General features: G+C 37.5%; 1 protein-coding gene across 1 annotated transcript in view; it reads right to left on the bottom strand.

Moving 5' to 3' along the window:
• Window positions 1-967: 967 nt before the first annotated feature.
• The window catches only part of CPT1A (carnitine palmitoyltransferase 1A), a 38790-nt gene continuing 12637 nt past the window's right edge, over window positions 968-27120 (bottom strand). Inside the window, exons 2-20 of the mRNA XM_059849202.1 lie at window positions 26565-26644; window positions 26265-26419; window positions 25141-25280; window positions 24574-24745; window positions 21383-21484; window positions 20547-20684; window positions 19607-19684; window positions 18834-18941; window positions 17915-18002; window positions 15394-15589; window positions 14656-14844; window positions 13543-13648; window positions 11817-11933; window positions 10782-10946; window positions 9917-10051; window positions 8694-8846; window positions 7519-7623; window positions 5509-5601; window positions 968-4058 (exon numbers count right to left, since the gene is read on the bottom strand). Of these exons, the coding sequence (XP_059705185.1) occupies window positions 3972-4058; window positions 5509-5601; window positions 7519-7623; window positions 8694-8846; window positions 9917-10051; window positions 10782-10946; window positions 11817-11933; window positions 13543-13648; window positions 14656-14844; window positions 15394-15589; window positions 17915-18002; window positions 18834-18941; window positions 19607-19684; window positions 20547-20684; window positions 21383-21484; window positions 24574-24745; window positions 25141-25280; window positions 26265-26405 (2313 nt within the window). The 5' untranslated portion in view covers window positions 26406-26419; window positions 26565-26644 and the 3' untranslated portion in view covers window positions 968-3971. The remainder of the gene's footprint in view (window positions 4059-5508; window positions 5602-7518; window positions 7624-8693; window positions 8847-9916; window positions 10052-10781; window positions 10947-11816; window positions 11934-13542; window positions 13649-14655; window positions 14845-15393; window positions 15590-17914; window positions 18003-18833; window positions 18942-19606; window positions 19685-20546; window positions 20685-21382; window positions 21485-24573; window positions 24746-25140; window positions 25281-26264; window positions 26420-26564; window positions 26645-27120) is intronic.

Below are 27120 nucleotides of genomic sequence, written 5' to 3' on the forward strand. Positions count from 1 at the left end.
ATGATTAGTGATATGAAAATGGGAAGTTAACTATAATTTCATAACATAACAAGGCATATAAATGCTGTGGCCCATTCAGCATTACCAGACATTGTTACACATTTTGAATATTATTTCTGTTTTTCCTGTCCAGTGCACAGTTCTGGTTCAGATGCATTTACAATTATAATAGCATCACACTTAATACCTACATTTGTGTGTTCAAAAATAAACCAAACAGAGAATGGAACAAAGACAGAACCCAACTACAGCTGGGTTTTCTAGTTTCAAACTGGAATTTGTTTGAACTTGACAACTTGCTCTCCACCTGTGTGTGCTGTGCTTCCTTCTCACATAGAGAGCAGTTTAGGGAGGTAAGCAAGCAGCAAAGAAACAAGCAGTCAGTTTTATTTCAACACAATTATTTTCAACCTGATCAGAATTTCGCTCTAATACCTTCAAGAAAAAGGGCAAAGGAAGGAAACATTCACATATAGTGTGATCAACTGTAAGGAAGTGAGCTGGGCAGAAAGACTTATTAAATTTAACTTTTAGCTTCTGGTACAGAGACTAACAAACTTTCATTATCTTCAACTTTCAAGAAAGCAACTGTTCCAGCTGATCACATCTTTATTATCTGTATGAATGCTCCTTCTGGAGGGAGAATGCTTGAAGTTGGAATACTGAAATTTTTATGTGGCATCACTACAGAAAAAAGAAAGTGGATACAATTTGATGGCAGACAAGGGTGAATCCACATGTTCAGCTTCTTTTGGGAGATTTAATTCCTTGCAGTTTTAATTGTTCATTAACACATTCCCTATTAAACTGAAGACATGTTTAAATCACTGCTAAAATAAGCTGAACAGTTCACTGCTACTGTTCCTAATTGGATTTAACAGCAATGGTTTCACAAGTCCTGAATTTCAAGCAACTACAGCAAGGGAGCTGGGAGGAATATACAAAAGATATTAAACATTGTTCTAAGTAGTGGTAATTGTGAAATTTTATTTCATTTTTTGAAGTCACAGAAGAAAGTAGAAAATAGAGACAAAGTGTTGGATGTAAATAACCAACAACTGATGTAAAGTAACTAAACAAGATTAAAAAAAAAATCCACTACTTTAAATTAATACATTTTACATGAGAAAACAATTGGTACAAAGGCTGAATTAGAACCATGGTTTTCAAAGGTCAGGCACACACTTCCCTAGTCCCTCAAAAGCCTCAAGCCTCAAAAGAATATTCAGCTGGGAACAGTATTAATCCCAAACAATGGTACCCTGTAAATGGACTCCATGCTTTCCTAACTTCTGCCATGAAACAGCTGAAATGATAAATTTGAAAAATGCTCACTCAAGGTATAATTCACCAATTCCACACTGCCATTTCATAAACAGAAAAAATTATTATCATCCAACCTGGCTTTTAGCCACCTCCTCAACCCTAAGTTTGATCTCCTAAATAATTAATTGAGAATCAATGATTCAAGGTTTTAGTATCAAATTAGCAGTTTTACTGGAATATGAACATTTAACTTTACAATAAAATACAATGTACTAGAAGGTTCATTCAAATCTAGGTAATTTCAGTTACATTCCTATGGCTTTGAGCAAAAAAAACCCAAGCAGTTTTACTGTATGTACACAATATTGAACATCAAGATTTAAATTATTTATTAATAACCTACATTCACCGTGGATTTCTAAGATTTACATCCAAAAAGCATATTTTATTTACATGCTGCTGACATTTTAAAGAAAAGAAATAAAATATTATCTCTTCAGGAACTGTATCTATTCCAAAATTTAAAAAGATACATTTAACACCACAAAACATTTTAAACATTTACAATAAAAAACAGCTTTCTGTGCCAATCATACTTACTCTCCAAGAATGCAAAATTGCACCAACTACAATTAGACTAGAAACACTTAAGACCTGAGAGTCAAATCTAAACCTTTTTTTTTTTTTAAAGAAAATCCTAAACACTAATATGTTAATTTAAACACAGACTGGTCAGTGGTCAATTAAAAAAAAAAAAAAAAAAAAAGCCAACACCAAAAACAACCCCCAAAACCCCCAGTGCATTATTTCTGCAGCTCCAAAAATAGATCACTATAAAATTGTTGCTTGATAAGTGCCAGGCCTGCCAGATGCAGTAAGGCTTATTTCCAAGTGTCCTTTCCCACCCAGTGTACCCTAATCAGATAATGAGTGCCTTTGATCAGCTCCTGGGAGGATTCCCACACTTATGTAAGCATGCAGTCACTTAAGGATGCATCTTGGATTTTTGAGGGTTCCCACCCCAAGCATACATACACAGGTGTTTTCATAGCTAGATCAGAGTAAAAATAAGCATGAGGAGGCATAGAAAGTTAGAAATACTGGCCAGAAAACATTCAAAGTCTAATGAGAAGTTTTATATCCACTCCAAGGGTCTTTTAAACTCTGCAGAGCTCAGGAGCATCATTCACTGTATTAGTAACCATCATGTACCTTATATAAAATAATAATAATAAACAAGTACACTTTGCTGCCCTGCAGGATGTAAAAAAGGTACCACACCTATAAAGCCCAGGGAAGAGAAGCATCATGCAAAAGTTACTCCATTTGGTAGCAGCCGTTTTATTTCTGCCTTCAGAAACACCAGGCTCCTTTCTGAGTGAAAAAGCTTCCCCTCCCTCCCTGTATCCTTTAGAAACTGCCTGACCAAGAGCATCTCCCAGGAGGGGTTGAGAAGACCATGACTTTCCTACTCTGGAGCTATTTCCCATGGCTTCAGCAGTTTGCCCTTCTCATGCAGGTGGCTGGCAAGGCAGCAGTGCTCCTTCCAGGCAAACTGCAACCCACCAGCCCACATGGGCAGCCTTGCTTTGCAGACTCTCCAACAGGTTGCATTCAACTCAATGAACATTTCCCAGGACCCAGAAACCCGAGTGACCACCAATTCCACTCACCAAAACAAACACATGAACATCTGTTAATCCCAAACAATGTTAGTCCTGCCCTTCCTAAGGACCGACCTTTGCTATTTAAGACAGGAGCATTTAATCAGAATTTTAAACTTGACCGCACCATTTGGCAACATATTCACATCTGCTTATGCCACTTCATCCTAATTTGTAATTTGAAAACCAGATCTGCATTACTACAACCTTCCCTCTTTCACCACTGAAACAACTCCCAGCATATGCCTTATTCCTGGGCTAAGGATCTTTGTTTTCATAAGGCACTTGCATGAACAAGCACACAGGTCCATTTATTTATACAGAAATAAAATCAATGTCACAAACAGGCTTGCAAGCAGTAAGAAAAATGTGATACCTGCTAATGAGGGAACACATTGTACTATTCAATGGCTGGGTCTCTTTTTTTTTTTCTTTCCAAAAAACAGTAACATTTCTACAATTTAGTGTGTTAAGCTGGGTTGTAGCAGGAATTTTTTGGTATGTTTAACAGAATTTACCCCTAAAAAGAAACCAAGGAAGGCAAATGGCCACAAGTTTTGTCATTCATTTACATAAAGCAGCAGATACATTGAAGAACATTCTGCTATTAATACATAGCAAATCTAACTTTTTCTAGTATTTAAGTTGGTGGGTTTTATCCCTTTGATTCTGGAAACAAGTAAACGAATTTAAAGTAAAAAAAAAAAAAGAGAAAGTGTACACAATTTAAGAGAAAACTGCAGAAGTTGGAATATACATGACTTCATGCAATGATCCTATGCTTCCTCCCTAGAAACACAGAAGATTTTAGAAGTCATCTTTTGTTGAAATAAGCTCTTCCATACTACTGACAAAAACCCCCCAAAACAAACCACAACAAAAAAGACACATTTAATATACTGCTAAGGTTTTAATAGGTGATCAAGAAGGTGCTGACTCAGTTTCTTCTCCAGCTACTCTTCAACAAACCTTGCTCTTGTTCACTGTGCAGCAGAGTTCTCATCCCACCAAGAGGAGATTGCTGGGCATCAAGGCAGCAGATCACTTAGTACAGTTTTTGCTGAGGTTAAATAAACCCATGATGTCAACCATTGCTTTCTTGATGTTCTTTCCAAAGCGGTGAGAATCCTTTAGCAACAAACAAACAAAAACCAAAACCAAATACTTGTACTGTCCATCAACAGATATTTTTCAGACAAAAGAAGAAACTTTCTAATATTTTGTAGTTCTGGAGCTTCTGGAATTCAGGAATCTATTTCACCATACAATGGGGATTTTGATAACAGCACTTTTAATGCTATACAGATTAATCCAGGTTTGTGCTAGCCCTCACCAATGAGTTCTTCATTATGCATTTACTTTCCTACAGCCAGCAATGAGATCATATCCTCTTGAAATCAGATGCATGCATAGCTTTCTGCTACTTTAAAATTGCTGGGTTTTGATACTGCTTTTCCTACAAGATTTTGCAAAAGCTCATTTTCAGAAAACAAAGGAGTATTCAGTGAGTGGATGACTAATGACCAAGAAGTACTGAAAGAGCAGAAAAATTATTCTTATTTGAGTTACTATCACAAATGCTGAATCATTTGCTATTGAAAAAATAATTGAAATGAAAATGACAACTTTCTAAGTGTAAACAAACCAGGAACTTGTTCTGTTTCTTCTAAGCATTAGATGAAGGGTACATGAAAGAAATTAAGATTACAAATGTAAATTATTAGCTACATTACAGAATCTACTGCAATGACCCTACTAATATCAAGGCCACACACACAAAATGCCTGCCTTTTCTGTATGGACCTTTGACTTGATTGATAAGTAAAAAGAACAGAGTGAAACTTAAAGGACAAGCTAACAGGCATCTGAAGAACAATTTCAACTATGAAAAAAAAAAAGTTGTATTTCCTAATCTTTAATGATTAACCAGAAGCACCATGATCTCCTGGACATGTTAAGGTCAAAAGAGGAAAACTAGGTCAGCTATGTCACCCTGAATGAACTCAGCATATTTAGTAAGGCTATAAAAATATAAAGGAGAAGGATGAATTGAACTCAAAGCAGTCCTCCACAACATATGACATCTACTATCCTCTAATAATGGGTGTTATTTCAATAAATTTTTGATTAGTTATGTTTCTTAAGCACAGTTTATAATTTACGGGTCAGTTTCGTTCAGCATTATTTAAACCAGGAAGGCTTCAACAGACAGCATACATTTTATTCTGTCTCTTCAGCTGCAGCCTGAGGCAAACCAAAATAAGAAAAACCAAGATATGCCCATCTTTCTCTTCAGGGGACACATGGGATCATTTCACATGAGTTGCAGGGAACTGCACATGTGTAAAGATGATCCTGGGCCATGTGTTTTCTTTATGCTTTATAAGTGAAATGGAATATGGTATCCTTGGTTCATGAAACTATTACATTTATACACCTGGAGACAAAAAACTCCAACAAAGCAGCATATATTGAGAAAATAAAACATATTATTTATATTTGAGACAATGAGTAGAACAGCTCTTTAAGCACACAGTAGGACAGATTTATTAAACTATAGGAAAGGACTGACTCTTACCGTCTCAGAACAAGATATTTTGCTGGAGACATGGAAATGGATCATATTTTCACCCAAGATTATGTAAGAAACACCATAACCATCATCAGCCACCTAGGGGAAGAAAGAAGACAAAAACACCTTCTTAAACTTTTTCTTTCTCAATCAACTTATGTACAGTTAAGAAGTTGTCACAGATTTTAAAAGCAGTTGCAATTTCCTCAGGTAAAATTTCAACTTCTCTATTTAATGCATGATTTCTGAAGACTGGCTCCACTTAAGGAATAGTTCTAGTCTCAGCTGAAATGCATGGAATAACCACTTTCTGAATACTTATCTGTAATATTTCCCAGCTTTAATAGTTTGAAATAAAATACTTATTCAGGTATGTTTTGGAAATAGAAAGGCAATAGAAAGACCTGGTCCTAAGCAGCTATAGAACTTCAGTGCTTAAGCAGCAAGGAATAAATTAGTTCAGTTGTATACCTAAACAATCAGCCTCCTGGGGTCATTCTGGAGATGTAAACAAACACAGTGTAAAAGCCTTGCATTATGAAAGCTTGCCAAATGCAAGTTTTTTTGTGACTCTACTGCAAACATGCAATTCTGAACACCTGTATCACGAGCAGAGGTCTGGTCCAATTCCAACATTAGTAGCATTAACTGTGCCAAGTTTCAGTCTGATGTTTTATTCCAACTATGCCTGGTAAACACAGATTATCCTGATGTCACCCCTCTTCATGTCTTTCCTAACTCAAAGGATCACAACCTTCCATGTCCTTGCTGCCCCTGCTGCTAAGCAGTCTGACAGTCTTCTCACTCTTCTCACTGTTAGTTCTACAGAGATAAACTCTACTGAATGCTTAAAAAAACCCTTCAAAACCATCAAAAATCACATGCATGGAAAGCTGATGTACTGAGTCTCTGGGCTAATTCAGCAAACCAAAGCACAGTTTTTGTAAACAAAAACAAAAGGAAAACAGTGTTAGAAATTCCTGCAGCCAAAACCCTTTTCTGTTGCCTTTGGGCATTCAGAATACTGACTTCATAATGGCTTGAGGAAGTCAAGTTTCTCAAGAATGAGCCATAGCAAAGCCTCCTTGATACTGCAAGTCAACTTCAAAAACTACTGAAAGCTGTATCAGAAACATGAGCAAATGAACATCAACAATTTAACACACCCCATCTCCCATTCCCTGTCTTCCAGCTTGACCAACCAGCCCAAATATACTGGACTTGTCACCCTAATATCTGTGGGGCAAAGAGCAGTCCTGTGATACCTCTCATTGCTCCTTCAATAGAAATGCTTTTTGAAAACAGATTAATCTATTATAATAGCCCCATAAAGGCTGCTTAAGAGGTCTTGTTGACACCAATATTCTCATCAATGGCCAAGCTCAAATACCAATAAAATACCACAGCAAGTAAGCAACTTATCCAATCTCTAATGATACACTGGTTTCTTGAAAGTCTACAGAAGCCATAGAACATGGCTGTATTCTTGACTTGGCCATTATTCACACTTAGGAGGGCAAGCAGAACAATGTGAGCAGCTTAATCTGGAGGAATGTATGAACACATTTATTCATCAAGCAGGAAATAGAAGAACAAGTGAAGTACAAGTACTTACAAGTGAAGTATAAGTACTTTTACAAATCCCAACCTTAAAATCCAGTTTAAGTAATAAGGCATTTGTTACTGTAATAACAGCCTGAGGTACAGAAGATCTGAGCACAGGCAATGTGATAAGAACCCCAACTTCATAAGATCTCTGCCATGGAGCCCTGTACCACATTTCATAACTGTGCATTTCCTTAAGAATAATCCCTTCTTGTAGTGGGATACCAGAAAAGGGTGATGCAGATTTTTCTGAGCACAGCCACATCATGGGAAAGTATTAAGTACATGCATTTAAAAGCATGAACTGCACCTTTGATATGCAGCAACGAGGAATTACAGATCTGAAATTTTTTGACTGGTGTCTTGAATGTAAAACTCTTTTCAGTAGGTACTTGTATTTAGGACACATACCGGTCCAAACCCTCCACCAGAGGACAACATCTCCGGGTTCTTCTGCAGATCAATGTGCTGCTGGGGTGTCTGACTCGTTGACAGCCTCCAAGGTTCTGACAAAACCTGTATTAGATATGAAAGAGATGCAAACAAATAGAAAGCACTGTTTAAGAACAGGCAACTTTCTCAAAAATTAGTCAGGATAGCAAGTGTTGTAACAAGTGCAATATTGCTTTAGAAACTGTTGGAAAACACATTATAAAGCAATATTAAGGATAACTCCCATTTCAATGGAATGAAAAACTAAGATGCTTAAATGAAACAGTTAAACTTGTTCTGATATGGAAAACATTATCATATGAGGAAGCGATGTCAATTCCTCAAAGAGGATAAAATAGAACTTCAATAGAAATGCTAGCTATGCTGGCTCAAACAAGATTACCTGGTCTACAGTCTTGTAACTTACACACCAAAGGTCTTGTTTTAACAAGACCATTATTAGTCATATTCAAATCACAGGAAGACCCTACATCAAGATAGAAGCTTGTAAGATCTCTAACAACACATCTTGATAGTTTGTGGAATGTGGAGAAAGTTGTTTTATTCTTGACTCAGCCACATTTAGGAGAGCAAGAAGACAAATGTGAGTGGCTTAATTTTGAGGCAAGGTGGAACACATTTTTTATTAACCAGAAAAAATGAACAAGTGCAGTGTAATTACTTTTATAAAATCCAACCATAAAATTAATAATCTGTCAGAGTAATATACAATGACATTAATGCCATATACAGTTCCTTTAACTCTTAGTAACTGAAAAGGAATTGAATTTGTCAGTTTCACAAGAAAATTCTCAGAGAAAACACACACCTCTGCTGCACTCCCTTAAAATACACAAAGCAAAAAATTTTTTTTTCAATACTGACTATATATTTCCTGCAATTCTAAGAGACGTGTATTATGCTAAAAAGCTCACTGAAAGCATTCTTCTAGGTCTACCAACGAATGTATACATAAAGGAAAGTGAAACTAACTCAACAATTTATCAGCAGATGTTAAACAGCACTACCTGCAATTTTACCTTTTTTCCTGGGAAAACCAGAGCTGCACAAGTCCCTTGAGCAGATACCACAAAACAGTAACTCACCAAGGGACTAATGACAGTAATGAAGAGTTTCCAATGAAAGTCACCTACTTCCTTGAGGAAAGGAGAGTCGACAGCGAGGTACTTGGACACGACGTACAGGCAGAAGAGGTGGCGGTCAATGCCAGCCCCAGTCATGGCAAGGCGATACAAGTGCTGGTGCTTGTCAGCTGCCTGCTGGAAGAACTTCAGCGTATTCTCTCTCTAACAAATCAAAAAGGATTAAGAAAGCTCAGTTAAGTGAACTGCATTAAGGATGAAGGTGCAGAAACTAAGTTACAGCAATGACTCTCAAGGCTTGAGCACTTCAAGGCCAAGTACGAGACAACTGACCTCCAATAGCATCCCCTGGCTTTTCAACAGCATGTATTTAATTTCAGGTATTAGCAAGTGTCTGCTGCTACCTGCTGTAAACTGCATAATGAAAACTAATTTGTATTTCAAGTGCTATCTAACCCTACAATTAAACATGATTACAACTCAAGTTTACTGCATTATTTATAGTTTCTATAAATACTGATCTTAAAGAGTTATAGAGAGCAAATCTCAACGTGATTTAAGAAAACAAACTGCCAGAGCTATTTTAGAAGGCAAACTGCCAACACTGAAGGTACAGAGGTCCATAAATGCTGGTCACCAAAATCAACATACAAGAGCAACCACTTCCTTCCTGTAAATTATTCTTGCTTCCTTGTCAGAAAGGAAAGCTTAACTGATGTAAGATTAGTTGTTCTACAAATCTATGTTTGAGTTTTACAAGTCACAAAAATTTCACACATAATCACAGTTTCCTGGAGTTTGGAAGCAGGTAAGTAAGGGTATATTTGGTTAAGTTCTGCATTCTTTTTTGGTATGGCCCAGAATTTCTGATTTATTGACAGAAAACATGGACAATTACCTTAAGTAGCTCTTCCTTCCGAAAAAAACCAAATCACTCTAAATGCTTAAAAACTACTTGGGGACTTACATGGTTGTCTAGTGGTAACTCATGTGCCTTATGAATTATTACAGAATCATAGGTTGGCTGGGTTGGAAGGGACCTTTAAGATCATCTCATTCCAACCTCCCTGCCATGGGCAGGGACATGTTCCACTAGACCAGTTTGCTCAGAGCTCTATCCAGCCTGGATGGACAATGCCAGGAATGGGGCATCCACAGGTTCTCTGGGCAACCTGTCCCGGAGCCTCACCACGATCACAGCAAAGAATTTATTCCTAACACCCAATCCAAACCCACTCTCCCAGCTGTACAGGGCACCAACACCAGGAGCTTACACTTTCAGTGGGGTCTTCCATGGCCTGGACAAAACGACAGGACTCAACCGTGCACGAACGAACCGTTTCGGTCCTGCCCTCTCGGAACAGGCGAGTCATGGACGCCTCGTACGTTAAACAAAACTTTCCCATATCCTTGGAAAAGGGAAAAAGAAGAACTTAAAGGTTTAGATAGACTTGGCCCCTCTTTCTGAATCAACAGTACTAGCTAAGCACACAGGCTATGAATCACTCCACTCATTAAACTCAACATTTAAGTTTACAGTAGCCCACCATTAGCCCCCTTACCCAAAGATAATAAAGGGCAAAAATAACATTAGTAGCAGGATTTGATAAACACTAACAGAACAACCAGACTGGCAAGTACAACTCTTTGCATTTCATATTCAACCCTCTTCAGTTTATAAGAGAGGCTGAATGCTGCTACAATGGTCTTTTCTGACAGCACATTACAGGAAAGGAGAACTAATGGAAAAAATACAGGTAGGCATTTCTGTTAATCCTCTTAGGGAGTGTCCATGACTACTGCATCCTGTGTGACTAATCTAAAAGCTAAGTTTGACATTGTTTATGTGTTTATGAACACAGCTACTAGAAGTTTCATATCTTCTTCCTAGTCCAAAATACCTAGGGGTAGACCAACTAAGCAGAAGAGAAAAACTCAGAAATGTATCAATATGTGAACCATTGTAGAATTAATTTCCAGCTAGTAATCTGCTTAGGGTGAGTATCAATTTGCACTGAGTATCTTTAACAACCTTGCACAAGCAGTGCAAGATGACCCCACACAGTCACATGTTTTAGCCACAGACACGTTTTAGCCAGCCCAAGGAGGTTCTGTAAGGCTGAAACAGTCTGCTCTTACCCGGTAGTGAGCGAGCTGCAGGGCAAGCTGCACAAAGGCATCAGGGCTGGTTTTCACTTTCTTTATTAGTCCTTTCCCAAAAGTATCAAAATAAAATGAACAGAAGTCCACATCATCTGCTAGAGCTACGGCAGTGCTCAGAGACTTCTCAATCACTTCTTGGCACTTAAATAAACAAACAAACAAACACATGTATGTATACAAACATGCATTCACGGTATTTGAGAGAACTAGTGAAAAACTACAAGTATTTTTAACTGTAAAACAGGAAATGGTTGCCTTTATGCATGCCAGGAACATCATTACCTAAATAATTTCCCTTTAGAGAAAGAAAAGAAGCTATCTTTGCTTGAAAGTTAAAATTCAAAAAGCTAATAAAAATGTTTTAAGCCAGAAGACATCTAAAATTAATTCTTATAAAACCCACCAGCATTAAAATGGTTCAAATCAGAATAGAAAAGAATGGCCTAGAGTTACTTAATGGCATTAGTAGTGTGGCTTCCAAGTTCCCATACATGCTTAATTAAATAAATCACCAACCATTAGCTTTTTATTCAAAATTAAAATCCAAATATGTGGTGACAGTTTTTCTAGAAACTCAGGCAAAAAAAAAAAAAAACTTAGAAAAATCAAATCTTATTAGATGAACTATGAGCACAAAAAAAAGACAGCTATTCTAAAGGAATTATTAGACAAGAGTATTTGTTGTGACAACAGTAATGAAACCTCAGAAAGTAAATGTTTTTTAATACAGTCACTACTTAAAAGAGGTGGCCACTTATTTTTGACATACTAACAACCAAGAAAGTTTCTAGTAAAATGTTGGCATTTCCCAGTCAGAATTTTTAAAGATTGGTATCAAAACCCCCCAATTTTCTAAGCAAACTGAGTAATGGCTACACATGAAGCACACAACCTACAAGACTCAAAGGAATTTAGAACTGATTTAAAGAGTTATCAATAATTACATAAATTATTTGACCACTGGGGAAAAGAGACGTTTCTTCCTCAGACCACTAAATCTTCTGCACTTACTTCTTCTGGAATTTCCCATTGCAGTTTGGTAGGATTGGGAATATTGGGATTGGGATCTCCTCTGCAATGTCCATCTACTGAATAGCCCAGTTCAAGATACTCAGTTGCCATCACATTCTGCAAAGAATGATACTTCTTCAGAAATGCAACATTACTTACTGCCATGGAATCAGGATTTCATTGGGAAAGCAATATAATCTATTTTCACTACACAGCAAAATAAAATATACAATCCATTTCCAAATACTGAAAACAACTGCAAGTGAAGCCCCCAGTATCACAAGGAGAACACCAGATGTGCACCAAACACTTACTCAATTACATTGGTGCATTTTTTTAGATGCTACTGATTTAATACAAACCTTTTCAATTCAAAACCCACCTCAAACTAAGTAGAAGTAAAACACTGAACTCAGACTTCACCATCTTTGTTCAATTTAGATTCTAGAGAACTTCTTCAAGTTTGTTATTTGTCAAAACTTATTCATCAAGGAGTATTTTATTTCAGAGTAAGTACAAATCTTGCAAGAACTCAATTATTTTTAATTTGTATCCCTTTCAAACTTGCAGTTTATTTTACATGTGCACTAGAGCCCCTGGGTGGGAAAGAAGCTTGTTTCCAAGATGAACAACACAGCTTGAACAGACATAAAAGGCCCTGTCTTATAAGATATCAAGCACCCTCAATATTAAAAAAAAAATAAAAAATCAAGAAACAACAAACCCACATACGAACACAAAGAACTACCAAAAGATTTGAATCTGCTCAATATGGAAAGAAAAAGTTTGATGATTGTCAATGATTTATTTCTATTTTATTTCTATTTTTATTTCTCTTATTTTAATTTCATTTTCTCTTCATTTTCTCATTTCACTTACTGGTCAGAACATGACAACTATGAAATAAAGCTTGATCTATTCAATTCTAAAAATAGACAATCTGTAAAGAGCTAACAGACAACTTTCTAGAAAGAGAAATCTTGCTTCAGTAATCTTAATTGGAAACACTTCTATATCAAAACTCAGAAATTACTTGGGGGACCAGTTAGACTCAAGACCCATTTGCACAAATACATACAAAATCAAAATGAAGTGACATTTTTGAAATAGTTTTATAATTTATTTGAGTCACGTAACTGTTTGTAGGTTTAAGCTTCAAAATGAAAAAAAGGAAAAAAATCAAATAGAGTTTCAAGAATTAAACTAAGCATATGATGAATGCAAAGCAAAGTGAATTTACTGCATTTATTGCAAATAAATACAAGAGATAATGTCAACAGCATATCAGTCTGCATCTTAGCAAACAATGCTTAGACAAAAAGTTAAACTGCGTATAATTTTTTAAATTTTAAAAGTAAGCATCTGAGTTTTATAGCACAAGAAAACTTAAGAGCTTTAGGAGGATGTACATACAAAAAATACAATGCCATATCAAAGAGGCAATAATCTGTGGATTTTAAACATTAAAGAAAAGGTAGCTGGGGAGCTGTATCACTTTTGTGTGAAGACATCTAAGCTCATTGAAGTGCTGTTCTTCAAAACATAGCAGCTCCTTAAGCAAGGGTTTGGGATCTTTTTCAAATTCTACAGCTGCTGTAGACACAGGCCCCAGGTCACTCATCAGCAATGTGAATGCAAGGGACTGAAAGTCACTGCTGACCTTCAGGGCTGCTTCAAGCCCCTGCCACATCACCTCCAGCATCAGCTCTTTGTGCCAAGCACCTACCTCCCACAGGTGTCCAACAATGGGAGCATCTGCCCAGGAGTGCTCTGCATTCAGACCCATTCTGCCATTTTTGAATATTATAAGAGTGAATGTCTTGTCAAACCACCTACAAAAGAAATCAAGATTTCTTTATGGTTTTGTACATTTCAAAAACATTTTTGTATTGTAACTTCCTGCCTCTTTAAAATTCACATTCAAATGCAGTAGAACTCATCCTTTTTTATGTAAGAACATTTAAATAAATAGACAGAAGTTTGAACCTTGTGAAGTTCAAAAAGGCTAACTACAAGGCCCTGCACCTGGGTCAAGACAATGCCCAGTTCAACAGACTGATGGATGGATGGATTTGGCAGCTCTGCAGAAAAGGGCTTGGGGATGAAAAGTTCATAACGAGCTGGCAACGTGCACCTGCAGCCCAGAAAGCAAATCATGTCTTGGGCTGCTTAAGAAGCACCATGGCCAGAAGGGTTGGGGAGGGGATTCTGCCTCTTGATCTCTGTTGAGATCTCATGTGGAGAGCTGTGTCCAACTCTGGAGTTCTCAGCACATGAAGGACATGGAACTGTTAAGCTGGGTCAGAGGAGAGTCATGAAAAGAGCAGGAGTGCTGGGATAATTCTCCCATGAAGAAAGGGTGAGAGTTGGGCTTGTTGTCCAGTCTGGAAAAGGCTCTGGGAACACCTCTCACAGCCCTTCAATACATAAAGAGAGCTCATAAGGAAAGCTGAGAAAGACTTTTTATCATGGCTCCTAGTGACAGGACAGGGGGCAAGAGATATAAATTGAAAGAGGGTAAATTTAGATGTGTTATAATGGAGAAATATTTTTTACAGTGGGCTGGTGAGACACTGGAACAGATTGTCCAGAGAAGCTGTGGATGCCTTGTCATTGCAAATGTTCAAGGTCAGGTTGTACTGGGCTTTGAGCAATCTGATGTAGTGAAAGTTGTCCCTTTCTGTTGCAAAGGGGGCTGGAACTAGATGAAGGTCCCTACTAACCCAAACCCTTCTGTGATGCTAGGGAATTTATCAACTTCAAAGTCATCATTAATTCATGTGTATTAGTGAAATTCTAAAAAAAAAGGAAGGCATTTTCCACAGCATCAATACTGCACCTGTCATAACATTTGCCATGTATCAATGACTTTGCATATGCATCCAGGGACCTCACTGGGTCCTCCTTCCTGTAGCCCTGCTCCTCGTCATCCAATGCCACAAAAAATGCTGCTTTCTCAACTGCATCCAAGGACTGCTTGTTCTTTCCACGACTAAAATAAGCCTGACGAGCCTTAGCCCATGGTACTCTGTAAAAAAAAAATGGGTTTATAGCCAGATTACATACATTTGTCAATGTCTGATTACCTTTAAAATCTCTAGGAGACATTTCTCCTACTTCTCTGGAATTTGACACAACTACTTTCTTTGCATTTAATCTGAGAGCTGTGAAAAGCTCTGACAATACTTGTGCAGTGGAATCCTAGGAACCAATTCAACTCATCATCACACTCATGCAAAACTTCATCCTCAGAAATTCAACATTTCTGCACATGCAATACCTGTAGCATAGATCATTTTCACTTAAAACAGAACAACAGAAAGTGACTATTATAAGGAAGAAGACAACAATAAAAATAATTATGTGCATATAGGATTGCCACTGCAAAATTTTTTTAACCCCACACAATTACAAGTGACTGAAGCAGTGTTACACATCATCAATATGCAAAATCAGTGACCAAGGTATAAACAACTGATTGCAGACTATTTAAAAATTCTAAAGCCAATATTCAATGATTATGTTATGCAATGATTTCTAAATACTAAACTTATTTAAAAAGTAATAACCACCATACCTATCTCCTGCAGTTAGAGCTGCAAGTTTCTCTTCACCTGGCTGAGGTTCTGAACCATCCTCAAGAATTTTCTGTATTTGCTGTTCAATTTCTCGGGGTCTCAGCAATCTGCCATCATGGTACAGCCACACCTTGAAGTAACGGCCCTTGTGGTACACAACAATGTGTTTGCTGTCTTTCACGTGCTGGAGAGTATCTAGAATTGCAATCACTTAGGTGAACACAAAGCTGAAGTCGCAAAACACAAATGCACTAAATAACATCAGATGCCTATTGCATGCACTACAAGTTATTTCAGCACTCCATGGTATTTCATCACAAAGATGCCCACATGAAACAGTCAAATAACCAGATCTGACAATCATTTCCATATATAGCATCACCAGTTTCCACACTGCAGGCCACTATGAAGCAACTAAATCTATATTCCTGTATCTGAAAAACGAGCACTAGTTGTGTAGCCTGGTGAAGCAGTCAGCAAAGAACATGCTGGATGAGTGTCAGGAAAGGTATTTTTAAATCATCTGCACTCAGGTCCTAGACAACTCATGTAGAGTCTTAAGAAACTCAGAATTTATACCATCAGCTTTTGTTTACATTTGTCTTGGCAGATGCAGAGTGAATATTCCATACATGGCCAAAATGTGTAATGTTATTTGAAGCAGAAAACTAGGCCACATTTTTTCCCTCATTTTACTATCTACTTGGCCTAACTGGGATAAGCCTAAATTTAGTCATGAAGACATTGTATCAAACCACAGGTGAAGTTGGTCACTCCATAGCATGTTTTGTCAAAAATCATGACTATTTAGCGACTGCTCCAGGGACAGGATACAATGTTCATCAAGATTTTATCACCAATTAATAGGAATACAAATTTTTTTCCTTTTTTTTTCTTTAGGAACAGTAGTATACATAAAGTAATTGAAATCAGGGGGCAAGGAGTCAAGCTGCTTATAAGAATGAAAAATGTTTTTGGAACTCACTTAGACATATACAGAATGACACAATTGTTTTTCCTTTAGGAAAAACAGAAACAAAGCAAAATGGAAAAAGTGTAACAGGAAATGTGAAAAGCCTAGGAGAAAAATACAATAATTATTATACTGACTGCAGTTTAATTTGAAAGACTTTAAACAAGAGAAAATGAGGAGAACCACTAAGATATACAGGTTGTATTTTAATCAGGTGCTAGTTAGAATGAGCCACTTCTGTGCAAAACTCATTTTAGACTGAAAGAAAACCAATGCTAAATGCAAATTGTTTATACCTTATTAAAGGTATAAAACCACTTAAAACCACCAATTTAAGTTAAGGAGAAAAAACACTTATTTTATTGACAACAGGGAAGGGGCAAGGGTTGCACTCTCAGTACTTGAAGCATTGCAGTATTCTAAATAATAGCAGCTCATAGACTAAAGTTGTCCAAGAGAGATTTAAAAACCTGCTTGTCTGTTAAAGCTACTGGTTATGACACAGAGTAATGACACCAGGGACGTCCTTTCCTTCAGTCTGCAGATTAAGCTGCCTGAGGCATAGCTTGAAAAAAAATTCCTCAACAATCTAGCTAAGGCCAGCAGCAGAAGTGAAAGCCAAGTGCTTATCTGACACATGCACCTACTGCTTTATCCACTATCCAATGCCACTCCTCCCCCTTATCCAACCTCTTACAGCAAATGCCAGCCTCCAGCAGGGAAGAGTGGGCAGATCCCTGCATCTAGAAACTCTTTGCTTAGAATTCTGTAGTTGAGTGGGAGTAACAAGTCTGAAGGCAGTTTGAAACATCAGAGTGAGTTACAGGCCTCACAGAAAGCAAAAAGAAACCCATCCTGTCTTCAAGTGGCAGCCCGTTCGTGCATTCCCAACGGAGGTGACTAAACAAAAACTCCTGCTCGTGTTTCACTATGATGCTGCCACAATGATGCACTGCTGGGTACACAGGTGAAATCAGTTTTAAGAGGCTCTTCAGCATATGACACGATCAGAGAAGCCTAGATAAAGCTTCAGCTTTTGTAGAAAAACACACCAGCCCAAGTCTCCACTAAAATCAGCTGTGAAGCTCTCAAAGAGAAAGGAAATGCATAGCAATGTTTTCTTCCACCTGCTGATTACAAATGGTAAGTTCTTCTAGATGCAATCTGACTCCACTTACAGTGACAAAACTTAGGAAAAACAATAAAAGGCAACAAAAAAAAATCACTTTTAATATTAAGACCTCAAAAATCATATTGATTTCAGAAAAATAAAAGTAAAGATTATTTATAAATTCAAAAATGGGATAGACAGTATTATCTTAAAGTTGGTTTTTTAATTTAAGTAAAGGAGAAGAACCACTAAAAAAGCTTCAAAATCTCCCTAAAATGAAAAACATCTAGGAACTCTACAGTAATCCATTACAACCAATTGATGTACACTTGTGCCAGAGTTAGATCTTTATCTGGAAAACCAGATTTTTAGTAGAAAAGACACCAAGTCCTGAATTCCATCAAGAGGCTTATTCTCCTTGGCTGGCCTCGCTTACCTGATTCCTCTCCCGGGATACGGGAAGTATTAAACATCCTTTCCCACTGAGCTGAGCAGAGTGGGACAGTGGATCCCATCAAAAGAATCTGTGAAGCAAATGTACATTAAAATGTCATTTTGCATATACAATCAGAAAATTTTAAAAAAGTAAAGGAAAAACCCCAAGATCTTGTTAAGCAAAGGCTTCAGAAGAGTAAGATTTATAATACATTAATGCAGTGTTGAGTTTTTTTCCTCCCTGTCCATGGTCTTTCCTTAAACTACACGTGGAATATTCCATGGACATTCCAGAACCATTATTTTTTCCCCTTTTACCAAAAACTCACCTTCCATGAGGGAAGACTGAAGCTAGCTAGCACCTGAAATCCAAAGAGCTCTCCATGGGTGGTCTGGATGCAAAACCTAACACATGCAGCATGCTTTACCCCTTAATTCATTCTCTTAAGCTATTTATGGCTGTGTAGGAGCAAAAGTTCACATTTCTCAGACTTGTAGTTCCGTACAATTAATCACATCCCTTCAATGATCTTGGAAAAAACTACGCAATTGTTTCCATGGTCTTTGTTTACTACAATACACAGCCACTGGATAGTACAGAAACTCAGATGGGATTTGCCTATCTTTGCTACCTAGAAATTACTGCAACACAGGATGTTATCATCATATTAAGCTGGCCCACTCTTGGTGCAAAGTGGCCTCCAGACCTTTATCCCAACCATGCTGTATCCATGCAATTCTGCATTTTTGACAGTTGCTAGTTTCTGCCCATGTGCAATTCAAGTGATAGCCAAGATGATTTGGACCACAAAAATTCGTAACAATAAGACATTCCTCTCCTCTCCCATTCTGAAAGCTGGTCAGCTTCTCACAGATTGTGCTGGAAAAAGACCAAAAGCCATTTAAACTGATATACATACTGGCTTGATTTCTTGTCTGTCCAGTTTTTTCCGATAGAGCAGGATGGCATGGATAACATTACCAGCTCTAGCTGCCTGCAGGGTTGTGGGATATAAAGAAAGGAAGTCCTGTAAAGTAGATAAGAATCATAAGTTAATGATTACCAGGCTACATTAAAAAACCCCAAATCTTATAGCACTTCTTATCCACGTACTTGAATGCTTATTCTGGACAACCTAGAAAAGGCTTTAAAATTTATGAAGTGCACAAGTGCAGTGAGCTGATGAAACTTTTCTTCAGCAGTCACAATCTCCTTAAACATTATTAATCATTTGAGTAGAAAAGACAGTGCTATGTAAAACTTGCTCCAAGACCATATTTCTTTTTTCCTTTTTATTTTCAATCTTTTACAGTTTTACTTCCCGTACGTACATTTGCTATCGTGAGCACACGCCTCCTTCAGCTGGGTTACCCATGAAGTTTTACATGGAGCTTCTGGAAGATTACTCTTTACAGTAAGGACAGAACTGCTTAAGTGATTACTGCACGAGCTTGCCAAAGTGGCAGCTGTGCTAGGGCTGTTAAGATAGGTGCATGTGTCACATACTTCAGTATGTGACGTACTTGAAGGTACCTGAAGACACTGGCTGCAGGTTATACCAGAGGAAAGAAAAACAAAGGTTACATCCTCAGTGGCAATAGATTTCTAAGCAGAAAGACACCATGAAGTAAGATGCCTGCCAGAAATGTTACAGTTTCTATGCAACACAAGGTGTTTATAGGATTTACCTACCATTGCAAAATAGTTGCTATTAACCATGATTGGTCCACGTCCTCTAAGGTAGATATATTCTTCCCACCAATCACTAACCTGCAGCAGGAAGGAAAAACAAAAGCAGTAAAATCTCATCATTTTCACAGTTTATGTCTTCTATGTTGATGGCTTCACAAGACAACAGTCCATCCAGGAGTGGGAAGGAAACTGCCAGCACTTAAAAAGACAATTATCCCCACCCTGCTGATTTCTACCAGACTTCAGGGGAAACAGGGGAAAAAAAGGTGAGAAAACTAAATCAAGTTCAGCTTTATCTCTCTGATAAGGTTTCACAGAAGTCATGATCTCCACATAATATTTAAAATGTATCAGATCTCCTGAATGCTTTACAGCTTTTGCTAGGACAGATTAGACTACCTGGGTACAAGTACGTTAGGCAATATATGAAGAAGGAATTAACATTACAGTTCTCACTATGATGTTGAGGGTTGGATTTTTTTTTTGTAAGGAAAAAAAAAAAGAAAAAAGAGAAGATAGCTCAACAACTCAATTGATACAGTTCTTTATTTTTCTTATATATGCCTCAGCTGCTCTATGTTAAAAAATTGTTCTAAATCCTTCTTCTAAACTACCTGGGTAGCCAGGCCCATTATTGAGGTATCAAGCTCAACAAGCAAATAAACAAACCCCAAAAGCAATCCTAACAGCAAAATTCTCCACAATAACAAAACACAAAATAAGGATTCATTTTTTCAAGTTTCATTCACCTTTGCTCACCATACTGTTTACCAAATCACACAAACTATTTACATGCAAAGTCACATGTACTTTAAAAAAATATTAAGCAGTTTCAGTTTCCTTCTTTTACATTTAAGAAATTATGCAGTTTAAACCAAAAAGAGCAACAAGGAAAAAATAAAGTAATTTGAACAACTGAGCCTCCTATTTATCTACTTACATAATTGGTGGCCCACCAGGATTTTAGCTTCAAATACCACTGAAGCCTTGGTCCCAAATTAAAAGCAAAATCTTTGGCAAGACCCTCCATTCTTTTGAACTTTTCATCATCCATAAGGGGTCGAACTGACTCCAGATACTAGAACAAAAGAAAAGAATAAGCACCAGTACAGGAACTAATACACAGCTTCTCACCATTCCTACATAAAGCACTTTAACAGTAAATAAAGATTATCCAGTCTCAATCCATAAAGCTGCAAATACCATGTTTTTGAAATAAGACTATATGCTCTACTAAATGCCTGCTGCAAACTTCAAAAAATAAAATACTTTTTCAGACATTTGTAAGCAAAACACAAGTGGAAGAGGTAACTTTTCTAAATATTTTCCACTCCAAAGGGTAAGGCATGCTGCTTCTTTAGTAGCAGACAGATTTTTTTTTTTTCTCCTCTAAAAATCAAACCTTCAGTTTCTGTGACATACTGGCATATTTACCCACTTTGCTACAAGATTTTGTGTTATAACACACACATTTAATAACACTGTGCAACTGGGGAAGATAACAAGTGTGCTTCAAACACCCTGGAAATCACACTTGTGGCACAGCCTTACAACAAGCACCAAGGCATCCAGTGTGAATCACACTGGCTTCAAACTGTCACCAGTTTCCCTGGTTTGTCACAGCCTTTATTTCCAATTCCATGCAGAAGTTTAAATCTATTACACCATATTAATACCACTATGCAGTTTTTCATGAGGCATGGCAAAAACACCCCAAAAGGCATCTAGGTATGGGTTCTGTGTCCCTGAAGAGAAGAAACTGGTGAATGTACATACCCTATTAACTGTGTCTTTAACAGCTGGGACTGGCAATCGTGGTAAGGATGTCTGGAAACTGTACAACATGGGTTTGCGCCCTGAGAAAAGTTTTACAAGGGTCTGAAGGAAAGCAAAAACAAAATACACACACACACACCAAATTATTAGGTTCAATGGAAGAAAAGTAACAGAGTAAATGTGTAATGTAACTCACAGTCCTTTTCACTGGTAAATTATACTGTACTAGATTTAGGAAGCTACCCCATTTATCAGGGTTTCACGTGTAAAAAAAATGCCTTGACAGAAACTAACTTCCCAAAGGTTAAACAACATGGCAGTGGAAGAACAAGAGAGGCATGGTCGTTCCTGACTTCCCAGTTATCATCCAGTCACAGACAATATTGCTGTTTGTGCAGGGTACACCTTGATCTCAATATAAATACAGTTACTTAGCACTTCTTCATACATTCCCCTCCGGAAAGATTAAAAAACTCACATCTACCACGTGACCTTTTACTATATTACACAGCAGATACCAGAAACATAGCTAAATTGTGCTTCAAAACACAATCATTATCAAGCCTGTGACTCAGCTAAGGTTTCTAGATAACTACAGTAATCTTTAAAAATACTAATTGTGTTTTTGTACTGTGGTTTAATGTTTTCCAAAGTTACAGCTCAACATGAGTAACAGGATCAATGTTACAGGGAGTTAATTCAAGCATGAATCAATCTCAGGTAGTCTACTGCATGATTTGAACACACCAAATTGTGCAAGCATGCCAGTGTTACACCCAGTGCCTGTGTTACAAAAAAACCCCCCAGCAATGAAACAAGAAAGCCAGAGAGAACTCAGCTTCAGATATTGCAGACTCTCCTGTGCTCCCCAGGAGAGTGAAAACAGAAGCAGCTTTTCTGTCCACCACTACTTTCAGTTGCAGCACACACTAAGCTGAAATTCTAGACTATGCAACTTCTAGGATACTCATGAAAGGATTTTGACACTGCCACCCTACGTCAGCATGAAAGTCAAGTGAAGTGACTGGATTTTCCAACAACCCAGAGGAATTTTGACCGTCAAAGTGTAATCTTGGTCCAGTACACAGGACAGTATATATAAGCCAACAGACAAGACAGAATAAAACAGAGGATGTCATTTCACTACTAAATTCTGAAAACTTCTCCTAACAAAACTGTTGGAATGTAGGGCTTTTCCTCCCTCTCAGCTTCCTGGGTCAGCACAGCTAGAGGAGACAGTTTAAGGCAGCACAAAACAACTAACAATTGCAGAGTATTACCAGCAACAAAGACCTCCCTGCAAATGGATCTGTATCACAGCCATCAGATGTACACGGGATGCACCACATTGGTCTGCCAATGACATCCAGCTGTGCTTCAGGACAAGATAATTTTGGAAACAGGTGGGAAAGAGAAAACTCAGCTTTTCATCTGGGAATCTAATTTCATACTTGGAGACAATTTTATTCCAAAACTCTTAAGCCAGAAAAGGCTAAAATTATTTTAAGAGAGCACCTGCTTAACTGACAAAAACCAGCAAACACATTTCACAGTACTTATCTCTAATAAAAACTTGTAATAGCAAATTTATAAAAGCTTGAGAACAATAAAGTGCTCTGACAGACATAATTCATTATATCACTGACTTCATATGCAGACACAGCAAATAATGTCATTCTAACATATGTTTCATCTCTTCACATACAATTACCACTTCTTAATTTGTATTTTTAAAATGGCAACTAATATTTGGATTTTCCCCTAACACTGATACAGGAAATTTGATTTTACAAGGTGAAGTATGCTGATTAAAAGTGCCACCAGACTTCCAGCTGGTCTGAAAAATCACTTTGTATTGTGACTGAAATTAGAGTTCAGGTCTTTGATCTGCATGATCATCTGAAGAGAAAACAGTATTATAAAAATCGAGTAAGACAGGGTAGCTGGAGCTGTTTCACTAGTTTTCCTGGGCCTAGTGAAATAGCCCTTCATAGAAGTATAGATGAGGCACTGTTGGGCATACACCTTCAGTGTTCTGTACTTTTAAACACATACAATCCACAACAAAATACATATGCGACATATACGGTAGACAAAAATTGATAAATACAATATGCACCAAAGCATGGTAAGTAGCATTACAGTTCATACTGTTTTAAGGTTGATAAGGCAATATTAAGAGCTTTGAAAAATTCATCTGGTAGGACATGCTGAAAACCAAGGCAGCTACAGCTCCAAGCAATTGACAGAAAGCCTTACCATTCAGAGCCTCTGGACTGTACCAGTTTGGGTCATGAGGCTGCTACTGCTTCCAGGAGAAACCATCAGTTAGAAATTTCACTTGTACCAGACAAACATTAAACTCTGTTTTAGTGCACACCATTCTGGATACCTATCCTTGAATTGCTCCCATAGTAAATCATGACCTGTGCTTAGTTTAACACACATCTGTTAATTTTTGAGGCTGCAGAGACTAATTTTATCACAGTTCAGAAACTGAGCTATTCCTACCACAACACAGGCAAAAGTGAGTTGAAATAACCCAGTCCAAGTAGCAAAACCTCACTTCATCTCTTGCAGCACCAACATCTACGTTTCCTCACTTTATACCTATCATATCCTTTAAGAATCCTTTTCCAAAGCACCACAACAGTCAATCCACAGGAGACATACCACTCTCACCTTATCTGAAAACTGCATAACATGCTACCTACACGTTATGCTTCTTCCCTAACTCATTTTGGAGACATGCCAATAAATCAGTTGAAAGGACACTCAGCACTATTTTCTTCAAGCATAAGAATAATTTTATAATGGATGACCAGAAATCCTAACATTACAACAAAGAATTAGGGAGCACTTTCTGTGAGGATAAGATTCCTTGGGGCTGCAGCTGAAGATCTTTAACTGCACTTGCACAGAGAGAAAGAGCAGGTACTGAGTCACACAGGCCCAAGGTGTTGGACAACTTAGAAGTTCCTCTTGAAGTGTTTACTCTTCCTTCTAAAAGGCCACGATGAAGAGTTTCATTACAGCATTAGAAGGGAGACAGTAGAAATAGCTACCTAACATCCTCCTGTCCCATGACACAAAAAAACACAAGAAAGAAATAAAACTACAAAATTTTCCTTTAAGGCTTTGAATACTGATCAGTTAGAAGTTAAGATGCAATGAAGCCAACGTAGCCTTACCATCCAAAACTTGGTGCCAGCACTAAGCTTGCCATGTTCAGAGAACATCCAGCCATGGTAGGAGAGCAGCATTTTCAGGGAGTAGCGCATTGTGACGATAAGGGCAACCCAAAGCCCTGTGCCAAAAAGTACTCCACTCACAATGTTCTGTGTTTGGTTTGACATATAGCCACTATTTAAAACAAAAGCCAGCATATGCCAGTTAGAGTCCATTTAAGTTCCAAAGAGAAGCTGGAATTGCAAACATAAGTCTAATAGTAGTACAGACAGGCCTTACACAAGCTTTGTGCCTGCTTACCCTGCTTTCATAAATTCCTTTCCAAAGACCTCTTCATGCAGCAACATCAAAGGCCACAGAAGTTCCCAAATGTGCCTCCCAAATACCCAGAACTATGCAGCAGTACTGGTACAACCTCCCTATTCCACACCCTCATACAGCTGTTTGTCTTATGGTGTCACAAATATACTGTTCCAAAACTGATACATCTTAACAGGAATAGCTCTAAGAGCAGCTACAAATAAAACTGATTTCCCTTTAGAGAAACATTAACATTTCAGTCTACTTACGTTGTATCAAGTGTTCGGTTGATCTTGGCTATTATTCCTAAGGAAGGATCAATTTTAGCATACATGGTTGACATCACACCCACAACTACAATGAGCCAGCTAGATGGGCTAGCAGGGTAAACACCGGTGATAATTCCGTTCTGGAAAGAAAAGCCTTCGCATAATTTTTTCATACCAAAGTGACTGACTTCATATTACCATGGAAAGAAACAAAAATCAACATATTGAAGTCATTTAGTTATAAACAAGCAGTTAAGATTATCCAACATTTTCTTACATGAGATTATCTCAGCAGCAGGGAACAGATTTACTTAAGTTTGATTACTACAGAAAATTGTAACAATGATATCAAAAGTGAAAGGAACTTTTACATTCTCTTGTAGACACCACTGATCTTGCTGCAAGTCTTACTAAAAATAGCGAAACTAACAACTCTAAAACAAATGACACTTCAGTAATTTCAGCTTACACTGAGTTAGACCCTTCTACATGAATACATGGCAAAAATATCCTACCGAGCAAGACACTGAGAACCAGAATTAACTTTTTAAATGCAATTTAAACAGTTCTTCTATTGGCTTTAAAAGAAAATTTTAGTAAGATTTCTGTTGATATGTTTATGTTTTTGAAAGAGATGTTGAAGATAACCTGTAGATTGCTACTAATGAAACAAGATATTTACAATTATAATCCCATGAACAAAACAATCTTTATCAAACACCTCATCAGAAACAATACTACTTAGTTATAATAAAGAGTGTTGCCTTGTGCCTCTAAGACATATGACACTAAAGATCACAATTAGTTGTACTTTTGACTTCCGCTAAAAGATTACATGATTATGTGGTGTATTAGGAAGAGCATGAAGTCAGTTAATTTCTACATCTGCTTCATCTGGCTTCCATAGAATAAATAAAAAATATGCACCCTCTCAGTCTTTACAGTATCACCCTGTGCCACCTTCCTCAGCACCCCCTGTCTTAAATAAAACCCCTTAAGTCTTTCACAATGAGGAACCTTATTTACCATAAAGGGAAAAAAAATTAGTTTTTCATAAAAGAACTTCAATAAATTCATAAAACATTAGATAACCCAGAAGTTTGGACTGGACTAGTTTAGCATACCTTGAATCTGATGAACTTCTTCTTCCACGAATAGACACCAGAGAGGTAAATCTGTTTGAGTGCCTCATGGCTCATCCGCAGGTCAATCCCATCTGGAGTTACTGTGAACTGAAAAGCTACTGCCTGATGAGCTTCTGCCATTTTCAGAGGGAGATCTGTCAAAAAACAAAGTTTAGAAAGTGCATTTCCTTCTTGTTCAGAGGAACTAGGACCTAGTCCATCTCTAGCAAGATATGGCAAATCTTTGCCATGATTTTGGCAAAGATTTCCAAGTATGAAAAATTTATATACAGTACTTGCCTTTTCCTTACAGGCTCTGCTTGCACTTCAGTCTGGGTGTCCTGAAGGTTAATTTAAGGCACGTCTTTTAACCAAAACAGCTGCAAATGGAAACAAAACATTTGTGTAACTCAGGCATTTTGGCAGCATCACAATGGCTGTGTATCACCTACACATGCAATACATAAAAAAATCAGAGCAGAACAGAAAGTGAAAGCCAAAACATTTGGAAAAAATGTATCACAGGTACAGAGCACCTTACATTTCAAAGAATATTTAGAAAATGTTTTATTTGAAACAAAAGGTATCTAAAGTTTTGACCTCAGCTAGAAAAACAAGGCTGCTTCTGGCCATATCTTCTCCCAAAATCTTTTTCATGTCCTAATTTCAAGATGATTACTCAAAGCAATAAGAGGCTGTAGTCTCTGTGGCTCTGTGCTGTGACTGGCAAATAACTGCAAAAATCAAAACTATGCAGAGTTGAGGAAACTAAATCACAACTGTCAGAAAAATTACCTCCCCAAAGAAATCTGAAACTATGATGAAATTTCATGGAATTACAGCTCAGCTTAACTGC

The sequence above is a fragment of the Haemorhous mexicanus genome, chromosome 6, assembly GCF_027477595.1.
Source record: "Haemorhous mexicanus isolate bHaeMex1 chromosome 6, bHaeMex1.pri, whole genome shotgun sequence".
NCBI classification, from domain to species: domain Eukaryota; kingdom Metazoa; phylum Chordata; class Aves; order Passeriformes; family Fringillidae; genus Haemorhous; species Haemorhous mexicanus.